Consider the following 14,257-nt stretch of genomic DNA (forward strand, 5'->3'; position numbering starts at 1 on the left):
CCCAACTAGTTATCTGTCATGCACTAGTACGTACACACATGCACATACAAACAATATTTCATGTATCAAATAAAGTATAATATCTGAAAGTTTCTTTGCTCCTAATTCTCCTCTTTTTCCTTTGTACTCATATCTTTCCACTAAGATGTGTTTTCTACTTTAATTTTAACTTTGGGGTGGGAGAGGAATCCGAGCCAGAGCATAAAAAGGAAGTGCAGTAAAATTCCTTTACTCTGGCCTCTGATGATTAGGAGATCCTGATGGTTTGGCATCTGGCAAAAATAGTCCCATTTATGGAGATAATCTGGCAAAATTTGATGGGCTGGCATACAGTAGTCCCCCGAGGTACACAAGGGTTGGGTTCCACACAACCCTCGCGTACCTCAAAATCTGAGTAAGTCGTGAGCTTGTGTGATGGGTTGAGGCTGTGGGAGGGGGAGCAGGGAGGCTAACCCTGGACTGGGTTAGGGCTGCAGAGGGGCTGCAGAGGGAGTTGAGCTGGGGCGTGTGAAGGTTGGAGCCAGGACGTGCCAGGGTGGTGAAGCTGGAGACAAGTGGGGATGGTGAAGAAGTGGGAGGAGCAGAGGGGTGGTGTGTTGCAGTTGGATGCGGGGGTGGTGAAGCTGCAGGAGTGCGAGGGTGGTGAAGAAGCAGGAAGAGCACAGGGGTGAAGAACCTGAGCAGCACGGGGGTGGTGAAGAAGCCAAAGGAGCACAGAGGTGGTGAAGTGGGAGAAGCGCAGGGGTGGTGAAGAAGTTGAGGAGCATGAGGTGGTGAAGAAGTGGGAGGAGCGTGGGGATGAAGAAGCTGAGAAGTGCAGGGGTGGTGAAGAAGCTGCAGGAGTGCAGGGGTGGTGAACCTATATAAGTCATTGCACACAGGGTGCCAAACCAACGCTCTTTTTGTCTGCAGGTTTCTTATCTCCATTTCCCCCCAATTTTATTACTTTTCCGATTCTTGAAGTCTTGCAAGGTAGATGACATTATCCTTCCAGACAGACAGTGTCAGATGAAACCCAACAGCACTTCTTAATTGCTCAGAGGGATCACTGATCGCATTAGCTTGACAGCATTTTCAAGCCCTGCTGGCACAGGAAATGAGAGACTGTAACAGCAAATGATATCGAGCTCATCTGCAGTGCACAGTACTATCTTTTAGCAGCAGGCCAGTTTACCAGCAATGCATCGTTATCTATATTCAGATTACCAAACCCTGAACAGACCTCTCAGAGCTTTCTTGGGCAGTAGCAGATGCCACTCAAGAATAAATGTAATTTGAAATGAAGCGCTCTACTCCCAGAGAGCAACGATGCAGCTTGTACGTTAGTGCCTGATGGCAGATTGGAAGTAACGTGTAAGATCTGTATTGTCTGGCTACAATGCCTACCCTTTCTCCACTCCATGCTTTGTGAGAGCGCGGGGTCCAAGCTTATCAGTCAAAAAAGGCATGGAGCTGAATAAACTCTGGAGGTACTAATTCATTTCACAAGTGCGTCTAAAAAAACTGGCTGGCTCAACCTATTTGAAAATTATTCCACTTCACCTGAGATCTCCATACAGTCTTGGGAGAGTACAAGCCATTAGAATCTCAGACTCCTGGTCATTGCAGCACTTCTGAATGTAGCTAAAAGTGTGCAACAGAAATATAACAAAAAAACATGTTTTCAGAGATACATAAGTGGAGGTAATCCCTGGGCAGGAGCTGGGATTCTAGGTCATCGGGATGTGGGAATGACCATGAATGCCAGCCAAATAGGCATATTCCTCCCCCATGAAACAATATCACATTCCAGTGACCATGGCTGTAATATAGAACAGCTGAGGTAAAGAGTAACAGTTCAGATCATAGAATCATAGATATAAGATTGGGTTTTGCTTTTTGTATTTGGGGTTTTTTTTGCCTTCATTCCTTTTCACAATTTTATTTAGTTTGATCTCATTTTCTCCTGTAAATATCTGCTGTCTGCAGTTTACTCTCCCAAGGATGTAAAGAAATACCCACCACTGAACTTAACGGCCTCTTGTGCACATTCATCAAAAGAAGGGCCTACACCTGTTTAATTTTGACCATGATCCACTGAGACAGTTTCAGATGTTCCTCACATTCCTGTTCATTCTTAATGACCTAGCTTTGCACAATCCATCTCTACCTGAATAAGTAATAATGGGGATTAAAATTATAAAGTAGTGTTAGTTACTATAACATCATATTCAAATTTATAGCTGACTGCAGCATTTTGGTAAGTGAAACAGCAATAAAAGGTAACAGCCATTCCTTTAGGTCTAACCATTGGCTGAATTTCCATGATTGTATAAAATATCACCCAAACTCATTTCAGACTATTAAATAGGAGTCAATGAAAGATTTTTCTTTTATCACATATCTTTAAATGTGTTCATTTACTTACCTTCTGGCTGGTACTGTGCTACAATTGTTACGATCTGCCCTGCTCCCTTTAGTGCAGAGGCAGCCTGCTCATGGGTAGCCCCCCGAAGATCAATACCATTCACCTACAGGAGGAATGAAAACAAAAATGAACCATCTGAACTTGCTTCAAAACAGATGGATAGCTATGGAGAACCTTCTAGAACATTTGAGAAGGGTGTGTGTAGGTGAAGGGGAAAAAATCATTTCACCGGTGCTCAGGAATAAAGACATATGTTATTATAGATTCATATGAAGCTACTTATGACTGGCCCAAGAAACTTTGCCACTGGATAAGACTACTGTACATTGCTTCTAAAACATACTGATATTCATTATGTTAACCACAGCTGACTGCCTCTCTGTGTTCTGCTCTTAAGTTCATATTTTTTAAATATATTTTTTTTAAATCATGACCAATTTTAACCTGGCTTTGTAGGGTTTGAAGGTTCAATTCTCTACTGTGCCTGAGTACAGCGGAGAAAAAGTCCTGACAGGAACCCACCTGGGACAAACTGTTCCTGCTCTTGCAGCCGTGATGTATCTCAAATCTTCAGGGGAAAGCGCCAACTTGTTTCACTGACAGGGGATATTCTGACAGTGGAGCATCTGCTTTAGTGGACCCTGGCTGTACTTTCCCCTATCTATGAATACTTCCTTCCTGTTTCCCAACATGCCTCGTCCTCCTCATCTTTCAGTTCAGGTGGAGGAGGGACCTGTAGCATAGATACAGGAGGCAGCCTTGACACCTCTACTAGCTTTACACGGAATGAGGCGTTTCCACAGGTGTGTCTCCACTAGGTTAACTTCCTTTTGGGCTACATAAGCAGTATAGCATGAACTTAGCTGGCCAGAGAATCTAGCTCTGAAAACTTGTGGCCACTTCAAAACTCATTTCATTGGTGCAGAATGGCTTGTCAACAGCTGTTATGAGAAAGTCAGACAAAATGACATGAGCAGTATGGGGGCAAGCAAACAAGGGAAGATGAGCTGAGTAGGTACCAGGTCTTGGACAGTATTGAAGACAGGTGAAGAACTCTGAGGTTGTTGAAAAACAACCTTGGTTGCCTGTAAAAGGAAGAAGAAAGACTCCCTTGGACTCCAACTTCAGCTCAGTGGCACTGTTCTTTACTTCCACACGTTCCTTGGCCTATCCAGAACAGGTATGGCAGACTTGGTTTTGGCATTTTGATGTGACCCTGTAAAATAATTTTATATCCCACCCAATTCCAGTTATGTATAAGACCATTGGGAAGAGTCTGTGGAGTCCCATTGAGATGTTCCTTTGCATATCCCCAAATCTTTGTGATGTGTACTACAGAAGCTAATAAAGGAAATCAAATAATAAGTTACAAATACTACTGCTAATTTGCTCTTACAGAACTTTTGCAGACATTCACTAACTAATAGTCACATCACCACTGAGAGGTTATCTTTAGTATACAGATGGGAAACTTCTGGCACAGAGATTAAGTGACCTGAAAAGACCAAAGAGGATATCCACATCAAACCTAGCAATAAAAGGCAGAGATTTCCTTATGCCCTGATTAATTCATGGGACCATGCACCCTTCCACAGTATTGAGATGCTCATTTTTGGGGGTCAGCTCATGACTACTCATTGGACAAGTGGCTCAGAAGCAGTTACTCAGGCTATCAGGCCCAGGTGGCTCCCATCACCCAGAGCTGCAAATTGATTAGAGGCCATTCCATAAACTGAAGGGACCAAAGCTGGGGGTTTCATTGACAAAAGGGCAACACGTAGCATGTGAGGTTCAAATGTATAACCCTGCCAGCTAGTTATCTTGGCTTTATGTTTCAAGGCCTTTGTCTAATGCAAAAGGGAGGAACACATTGGATTTGTGAGGTTTATTTAACAACATTGGAGTTACACTAGCAGTGAAATCCATCTAAGATGACTTTGCTTTGAGTACAATATTTGAAAACAGACAAGTTTCCAACGTACTGCATTGATCTTAAAAGAGGTGATAATAAAAGAGATTTAGGAACTCAGGTCAATAATTATCTGTATGATGAACGCACTGAAGACTAAGTTGTTTGCAACAATTTAAAAAAAATAAAATAATTCCTAATCCTATTGTTGGCATTGACCCTACCTGCAGTTTCTGATTAAACAGATCAGACTGTGCTAAAGAACGGTTTAACAACTTTAAGACATATTAGGCTGTGATGAGGAACATATTGATCTAGTTTAGATCAAACTGTTTCTAACAGGGTAAGTATTTTCACTAGCCTATATTGTGATTATGTATGTTCTTCCATATGTATCCACACACAGTCCTGTTAGAGCTGGCTGGTAACTTATTTTTCTTCCTCCATATTTACCACCATCATATGATTAAGATACTTTCTGTATAAAGTATGGCTTGTGAAGTATCATTTTAAAAGTCTTGATCCATTAAACATTAATACCCTATTGGACGTGCTATCAATTTAAGTGAGTTTGCAGACACACACAACCAGCCTTTCAGGCACAACAATGGTATAAGGTGCTGATGGTCCATTAAAATCCATTCTCAAAATGGCCATCCCTGAAGACATCGCAAATACAGTATGTAGACAATGGAGGCTACTTGACTAGTGGGAGTGGATCCCCACTTTATAGTAAAAGATATTTCCAGCAAGTTAGATGAAGGTGAAAAAGAGGCCCTTTTGCCTTCCCTCCAACTCATTACCTGGAGGAATGTCTGGAACACAAAGACTTTAAACTGGAAAATTTCAAGTGAACTGGAGAGAGTGGTCCCTGCCTGAGAAAAAGTTCTAGGATTTTTAACCTGTTTGTATCATCTGAAAAGATAAGACACAGCTTGATTCAACTCCTGTTGAATTTATAGAATTCAGACTGAGCAAATTTTATTTCCTAAGTAACCAACTTGGATCTCTATAGTTGCCACTTACAATCACTTAACATCTACCTTTCTGTAGTTAATACATGTGTTTTATATTTTGCCTACAGCAGTGTGTTTTGGTTGAAATGCTTAGGAAATCTCATCTCAATTTAGGTAGACTATTGTGTGTCTTCTCCACATTGAGGGAGGGTTCGATTGGGTAATGAACTTAAGCAGGCCAGGGTTTTGACCAGTGCATAACAGTATGATTCTGAGTTGCAAGGCTGGGTGCATGGGGGAGTTTACTGGAGTTTCTCTATTGATGGTTCATGAGTGGCTGAGAGATCACTCATGTAATTCAGTTGGGTATGTTCCTGTCTGTGTAAGTGCATTTCCTGTCAGAGGGTTATGGTTTGACATTGTATCATAGTCTGAGAGGGATATTCCAGGTTGGTGGGACAGGAGGCTCAGTGGTCACATAGTCAAGTGTGGAACACTCTCACAGCTACCTTTACAGATAATGCCAACCTACAGTTTGTATTATGCCAAGTTTCAGAGGACATTTTAAAAACTCAGGCCAGGAGGCCCACAAATGTGTCTGTGTAACCTCCTGTCAGAGTACAACAGAGTGAACCCATATCCAATCATTTTCAGAGACTGATGCAAACCATCTATGTGCAGAAGCTTTCACCCAATTACAGAAAGGTAGGGCTGTAAAAGACCTCATCAGATCTAGTCTCCTCTACTATGGCAGTACCAACTAACCCTAGATTATCCCTAACTGGTGTTTGCCCAACTTGTTTTTAAAGATTTCCAGTGACAGGGACTCCATGACCTGCCTTGGAAGCTCATTCCAGTTATTAACTGCCCTTATAATTAGAAAGTTTTTCCTAATATCTAGCCTAAATCTTCCTTGCTGCAGATTAAGCCCATTATCCCTTCCCCTTCCTTCAGTGGACATGGAGAACAATTGATAACATAACAGCCCTGAAGGTACTGGACGATGGCTATCAGGTCAGTGCTCCACTTTCTCTTCTCAAGACTAAACGTGCTTTCTTTCCAACCTTTCCTCACAGGTCAGGTTTGCTAAATCTTTCAGCATTTTTGTTGCTCTCCTCTGGACTCTCTCCAATTTGTCCAATTCGATTCTCTCCTAAATTGTGGTGCTGAGAATTGGACACAATACTCCAGCTGGGGTCTCTCCATTGCCTAGTAGAGTAAGACAATTACCTCCTGTGTCTTACATACCTTGCTCCTGTTAATACACTACAGAATCTTTTGCAGCTGTATCACACTGATGACTCATATTCATTTTGTGGTCCACTATAGCCCTCAAGCCCTCAGATCCTACTGAGCAGTGCTACCACTTAGTTATTGTGCATTTGTTATTGCCTGATTGGTAGTTGTGCATCAGAAGTTCATTTCCTGCATTTACATTGTGAAGAACAAATTGTTAGCTATTACAGGTTAAGTAGTTCACCTCAGGAAAAGGAAGGTAGATATAATATGGGCTAACCTATACTTAAATATATTTTTATAGCCTCTAGATCAGTGGTAAGTAACCTGTGGCAGGGCCACATGAAGCCCAACGCGGTTCTATGTGTGGCCCACAAGCCATTTTATTTACTGTTACTTATTATTCTGCTGGTTTCCATCTGCATATTATTTGCCTATTGGAATTAATAATGACATGTATTAAAGCAAGGACATGTAAGGTGAGGTGTGTGCTGATTATGTAGACTGTGAGAGACATGTGCTCCCTCTGCATCCAGTCAAAGCCCTGCTATGGTTCAGTAAGCACTTCCTGCAAATTCTAGGACACAAGCACAGTTAGAAACCTACCCTGTTGTTGGACACCCTCTTGCTTACAACACTCTTGTGGCCAGTGAGATGAAGGAGGACCACTCATCAGGCCCAGTCAGTAGCCTAGGTTGCCCATTGCTATTCTAGATATTAGCATAAGCAAGCAACCCATGAGACAGGCTAAATTCAGTAGGATTAGACAAATTAAAAGAGATGCATTGAACTTCTGCAATGAACTGTTTTACACTGGGATAACCAAAAAACCAATATTTCCCCCTACCAGGTCAACTAGTGTAGACAGGCCCACTGATGGGAGGGGGAAGACTGCAGGGCAAAGAACCTGGGGCTCCCAGACATTTCTGTGGCTACTGCGGCTGCACCAGTAGCCAGAGCTCTGGGCCTTTACATCAGTGCTGGAGCCCCACAGGGTGAGGTCCAGGCAACCCTTAAGGGCTGGCTTGGAGAGACCAGCCCTCAGCCCTGCCCCTTCTGGGAGCATGAAGCAGCGTCTCCCATCTTGCCCAAGGGCCTGGCAAATCTGTTAGTTTCCCTGAGTGTAGAATGCAGTCATGCATTTTTATCAAGGTGGGTGCAATAGATTCTGCACACACACTGATCTGCTCTCTGCACTAGCTGTGGGTGCCAGAATTATTTCAAGGGCTTATTTTTGACATTTTATAGTATTAAATGCACTGGTCTTGAGTTTTTCTCTGAGCTGCTGAAATCTTACATGGGATTCATAGATTTAAAGTCAGAACAGACCTTTAAGATCAACTAGTCTGACCTCCTGGGGCATAATATGGGCTGTAGAATTCTACTCAAGAAAATGGAGGGAAGTATTCTTTCCTAATATGCACGTGAAACTATATGTTTCAATAACTTGTGATAGAACAAGACTGCATTTTTTTTCCTAAATACAACCAATCTTGATTACAGACACTTAGCGATGAGGAATACACTTATCGTCTCATCCTCCTATGTCAGAAAAGACAGGATATTTTGGCTTGACATCACAATGGTGTAAAAAATGGCTAGAGTCCTTACTTTTACTCCTGCAACGTATATGTGCCCCACCTCTTGCTCCATGTGATCATATCAAGACAATTTTGTATGGGAACATTTTTGCATTACTCTATTATTTAATTCCAAATTGTGAAATTTATTTTTCAATTTCAAATGTAAATTTCTTTAAACAATTTGATGTTCAAAGCCTAGAATGCTATGTAAAGTAGGAGCACTAAAAATACAACTGAACCAAGCACTAGTCACATATATAAGAGCGTGTGGGTGTGTGAGAGTGCAGAGACAGTTTAAAGCACTCTGAAGGAGTCTCTTGGTTCTTTTCTTTCATTAAACAAGACTGTGTCTTTGAAGAAAGCACTGCACAGTAAGCTATGCAGCACGGTTGCCCTGAGCTTGACAGCCCTACTTCAGAACAAGCCTGACTGCACAATTTCTGATGCCTAATTCCAAAATGAATTTGACATAATGGAAATCAGAAAAGCCTGCAGCTTATACAGATGTCCTCTTTTCTGCATGCTGTGGCCATAGGAGAGTAGAGAGATGATTGAAAGAGACAAAACTGTAACAACAGATTATTATTCTAAAATCCAAGAACAAAACTTCAGCTGAGACTGGCAACCAGGTACAAAACACCTCCTGATTTTGTGAATTGTGGACACTGCTCCACAAGGACTAATGCAACCCATATTTAAGTCAGTCCTCACCTAACTTCAATAACCACTAGATCAGGCCTTAACAAATCTGGTATTAATATGCAGCAAAGTAAAATAGTTAGACTTAGCCAGACCGAAGACTGTTCCCCTTTTCCCCCAAGATGTTTAATCATTTAGCACATATTAGTACGCTCATCTCTGAACTGTACAACTTAAAGTCATTGGATGTCTTTTCTTGTTGTACTAGCCTCAGCCTGATTTGTATGTAGGCTATTCAGATTCAGCAATGGCCAATGGAGTAATCTACGGTATCAAAGCCACCTTTAGTCTGGGTTTGTACAACGATTAAATGAACAGAGTCCCTGGTAGGCTGCAAAAGAAAGACGAAACATGCTGCCTTTGCTGACAAGAAAACAAAAGCCTGGTTTTTATTTCTTCTTTTCAGCTGTCAGTGAGACTGCCTGATACTTGTTACTGAGAGAATCAAGCGGTAAGGAAATGGCACACTTTTGTGCTGGAACAATAGAGCGGATTTTTCAAATTGAGGTTTTTCGGTTTGCTGAACTTGGGAAAAATTAGTCTGAGGGTGGAAGATGAGACAAGACAACTTGAAACAACTCATTTCCCGAGGCCAGAAGCACCACTCTGTAAACCACAGGAGGGCACTATCTGTCTTCTCTTACAGCCCTGCTAGGCACAATTGCAGTTCTCCCAAGCACCCTCACAGTAATAGCCTCCCACAGGATCATGTTTCTTCCCCCACCCAGTCACCTGGCCAGCAGCCATGGCTGCTAACAGAGAGGAGCATGCAGCACAAACCCTTTGGGTTGTCAGTGAAGCAGGCTATGCCTATCTCATTGTCTCAGTGCTTAAATGTGCAAAGGGAAGAACTTACCCATGGGAAAGTTCCATGATGATTAATGATGTGTCTTCCTAGGACATGTTTTATATTTAATAGAAGGAGGAAAGTACAGGAATTTTAACTACCATGCTACCAAATCACAGCTCTTTGCTAAGATGGAACAGCCTTAAATATTGCCAGTCGGTCTGCGTGCTCCTGTGAACCAGCCCTTTCCTGGACTCTTCCTAAAAGTTTTCACCAAAACCAATACTTATCCATGAAAAATGTTGTTTTTTGACAAAACAGCTTTTTCTTACCAGCTGGTTTCTGTTCCCACCTCTGCTAGTGGCTCACTGTTTGATGTTGGGCAAATCACAGAAGTGGCCTTTAATTATGGAAGCTTGACACTAGTTACCTAGGATTGGTTACTGAGTGTCCGTCAGTCCTACTGACTTCAGTAGGTGGTGAAGTTCTCATCATACCACCAAACAAACGTTATTCTCAGATGGGTCTCTCTTCATCGCTCATAGCTTTTCACAAAATATTCTGAAAAGTTTTATTTTCATTCTGCTTTAGAATGAAACATTTCAAAATTCAGAATTTTCCACATCCAAAGAAGTGGGTCTGTCCCACGAAAGCTCATCACTTAATAAATCATTTTCTTCATCTTTAAAGTGCTACAGGACTGCTTTTTAGTTTTTTCAAAACTGCATTTTTTTCATGAAACAAAATTATTTTCAGGTCCACCCCATTCCCATCTCTCATCACCAAATGATAGTTCTCACATCTTTCCATGTTAACAGCGAACATAATGCTATGGCCCTTGAAAAACTACAGCAGTGTCAATTTGTGTCATTACTAACCTAGACTGATTGAGGTGATAACTAGCATTCTGATTTGTGAGCCTACTTACACATGCTCCTGTCAAGACATAATGATAAATGCCAACTTTCATAATAAAATTGCCATACATCATTCTCTTTCGGCTATACAGGTTATAGCTATGTGATAGGGATGACTTGAGTAAGTCCATACTCCTCAGTCTCAAGTTCAGTAAATTAGCAGGTATTTTAGAGCCAATGCGAGCTAGTGAGTCTGTCTCAGTAAGGCCCAAATATCCAAACTGGAGCAGATCTTTCAATTAACAGCACCCAGAATTCCAGTTATCTCATCCTGACCATTACTTTTCTGTAGCAACTTTGTTTTTCATGTTTTTATGCTCTCTTCACTGAATTCTGGACAGTAAGATTGTGAACACTGAGGGGAAAAGAGCTTGCTGTAAACACATCAGTATATCAGACGTGACATAATTCTATCTGACAATTATATAATAAAATTGGACAATTCAAGTTGTCTGAACTGGAGGTGAACTCCTAGATCAGCAGCAGCTGAAAAGCAAGCAACGTGTCATTGGAAAGAGCATTTCCACTCACTGAAGCAAAGGCAAAGTGGATGTTTTGGAAGCAACTAATGATTTCATCATGGCTCAACTACCCAGCCTTTCTCATAAGGCAAGAGACTGCAGGGGACTTGCTTTGTGTACCATAAAGCTGACCCCCTTTGACAGCTAATACTATTTGCCAGTAAGACACAAAGTGCTCAAAAGAAAACACTTACTGCCCCCAGACAGCTGGCAATATAAAGAAAAAGAGAGACCAAATATGGACAGAGGAAAAGTCCCAGTGGTGGCATTAATGTAGAGATGCCTCACACTTTAGAAATGCTGGTGGGATTTTTTAGAGTCAAAGGCTGCTATTATCTTTCAGTGGAAAATGGGAGACTAGATGCCCATTGTGCCTTTAAAAATCTCCTCCTAATTGCACAGGGAAGCTGAGTGAACTGATCTTGCACCTTTCAATCTTCTCTTCAGTCATCATGTCGGCAAATATAGGACTTCTGTCTCAGGGAAAGAAACACAGACTAACATATGCCAACAGCCCTGGTTTGGAAAATAATTTACATAGCTATAATCCCAGGATATGCCAAACCCTGCCCCTTGCTGCACAGCAACTGAAAGCAGACATGCTGCAAGGTGGGTCCTCTGCCCAACGACTCATGTCGGTACTAGGCAGCTCACAGCACTGAGCCATGGGACAAAATTCGCTACTTCTTTGAGAACTGGCAGTGACTGTGCCCACCATTTGCCAGCCAGCATGTGCTGCTAACAGCACATAGCATGCACTCTACCCTGCTGGGGAATCAGCTATACCTGCCTGATGTGGTATTGAGAGCCTTGGTGCATGGGTCAGCTTGGCCCACGACCCTATTTCACACAGACATATCCCCCCTGCCACTCTTAACTCAGGGAAGAAGCACCTCCCCTTTTGCACTCCTTTTAAATAATCACGATCAGCTTTTAGCTTTTTATTGCAGAGTTTGGTTTAAATATCTTGCCAAATTTTGTAAAAGGGTCAGTATATACTACTGTGACAAGCTTTTGAGTCCTCACCTGATTTCCTCACCTGTGGATGATACATTGTTCCTATGTGTTTGTATTAAGAAATGCTGAAAATCTATCTAGGTACTTATCTGATCCCCATCACCAGAGATCCTGAGAGCCCCAGATTGGAATTAAAAGGCATCTTGTATATGCCTTTTAGGCATCTATATATATGTTATGGCTTGAGTCCCCTCTCTGGCAACACAAAGGGGTTACAGCTCCAGGGATGGCAAAGCACAACTTTTCCTGAACACACTATTCACACAAACTTATTTTCAGTACATTATATAGAGAAATGTCATTTCTTCACTAAATTTAAGAAAACAGACTGTTCATCGGCTACACCAATTAGAGCTCAATATGACCTATTTTCCTCCATCATCTGATCCATCTCTGCCAGAACAGGACTGTTCCCTACCTTTCCTGGTACAGCCAGCCCAATTTGAAATGATCAAGTCAGGACAGTGCCATTGCTAGTCCTTATTCTCATTTCAGGGTATGAAAGCATGCAATTCCCATGCAGAGCATGGTGAATGCATGTGAGTGATAATTCTTCTCTGTAGCAAGAACAAACACTATGTGTATAAATTGCTGCTTTTCTCATGAGCAATATATATCACCTGATATGACAAATACAACACGTTTGCTTGGGTACAGCCTTCATTGACTAATTAGCATTTGCCCTGGGGTGAGTATGCATGTTTCATGTTTTGATTTGTTTTTTAAGAAAGGGAAAAATCTTGGCCCCACCTCTGTGGGCACATGTAGCCCAGAAAGCTGCAGAAGTAGGGTAGTTCCCTCAACTCAGAGAACAGATTTCTAAGCAGGGCTTCATTCACCCTTGCACGGAGACGCATCTTAGGGGCATAGCCAATTGGTCTGCAGATAAGCCCTATGTGAAATGCTGAAGGAACATCTGGCACAGAGGTTACTCAAGCTCTAAGGCCACTACACCTGTGGTAGCACTGATGTTCCATGGCCAGTGGATTTTCTGTCCCAAAGAGAAGTGTTTCACAAAGCCCATCTGTTCTGGGTTTGTCCAAGGGAGATGATTTGGTTGTAGATGATTCAAATATTTCCAGTACTAATGGCAATTTGAAAATGTTTTATGTGAAGCAAAACCAAATGGTAGTTGCCTTTATTCCCCTTTAGTTTTGAGACTAGGTAGTAAAACATTATCATTGTTTTTGTGATCAGTTTTAAAGCACCATGAGCAAAATGCAGCTTTTTTCCCTGAGAAAACCTGATAGCTTCTTTGCACCATAGCAGGGGAAGGGTAGCTGAAGGTCAAATCTATGTGCTACTCACACAAGCATAAATATGTTTTAAATAAGCACCAAGTGTCTGTGCTCTACCTTGCTTCGTATGCAACAGATCATGGAACAGGAATGACAGTTTTCAAAACCGCATATTTTATTGTTGTTATGGATGTGGGAGAGACAGTAGGTAGGAGCTATGTGTGGGGAAGAGAAGTGTGAGGGAACTGCGTAGGAGGAGACGTGTTTCAACTGTTCTGAGGGGAAAAAAATGTAAAATGAGAACAGGATAATAAACAGAATGAGAAATAAGGCACAAGCTAATTACACTGATGATTTGTCTTCCCTCTACAGGGAGCTGCAATGTACAACAGGCCAAAAGTGGTGCAGGACTGGGAGTACTCAAGTATCAGATATTTCCCACTGTTACTATAGGATTTGCTAGTAACCTGTCTGTAAGTCTCTGCTAGCCCCTTCTCCCACACTGCAGCTGTGTGATCCTGATGGTGCAGGAGTGGGAAAGATCCACCCATTGTTGACTCCCTAGCGCTCCAGATTTGTGCTAACTAGGAACAAGAGGCAAAGAATAAAGTTTTATATAGAACACACGACAATAAGAGAGATGGAAACAATTTATCTTGAAGTTACAGTATGTACTAGTTCCACCTAACAGTCTCTCCAGAGCCCATCATTGTAGGAGCTGAGTAGTAACCCTACATACAACATGTTGGAAGGCCTTGGTGTGCTTAGGAACTGGGGGAAATACTATTAGGCCCTCCCACTCCAAGATCTCATCCAACCATCTCTAAATCCCCTCACCTGACATAGCCATCCTTCTGTTCCTGTGGTTTCTATCCACAGCTATATCTCTGAACAATACCCCTTCCCAACGATAGCTTCCCTGCTGCCTGGGGCTAGGTGCATTCAATGCCATTGCCTTTGTTTTCTTAAAGTTATAAAGATGTAGGA

General features: G+C 42.0%; 1 protein-coding gene across 8 annotated transcripts in view; it reads right to left on the reverse strand.

Annotated features, from left to right (window-relative positions):
- DLG2 (discs large MAGUK scaffold protein 2) overlaps positions 1-14,257 on the reverse strand; it is a 1,656,639-nt gene that overhangs the window by 303,539 nt on the left and 1,338,843 nt on the right. For all 8 annotated transcript variants that reach the window (XM_074983573.1, XM_074983537.1, XM_074983550.1 and 5 more), the window contains one exon: positions 2,408-2,510. In XM_074983573.1, the coding sequence (XP_074839674.1) occupies positions 2,408-2,510 (103 nt within the window). The remainder of the gene's footprint in view (positions 1-2,407; positions 2,511-14,257) is intronic.

Source organism: Carettochelys insculpta, chromosome 1, assembly GCF_033958435.1.
Source record: "Carettochelys insculpta isolate YL-2023 chromosome 1, ASM3395843v1, whole genome shotgun sequence".
NCBI lineage: Eukaryota > Metazoa > Chordata > Testudines > Carettochelyidae > Carettochelys > Carettochelys insculpta.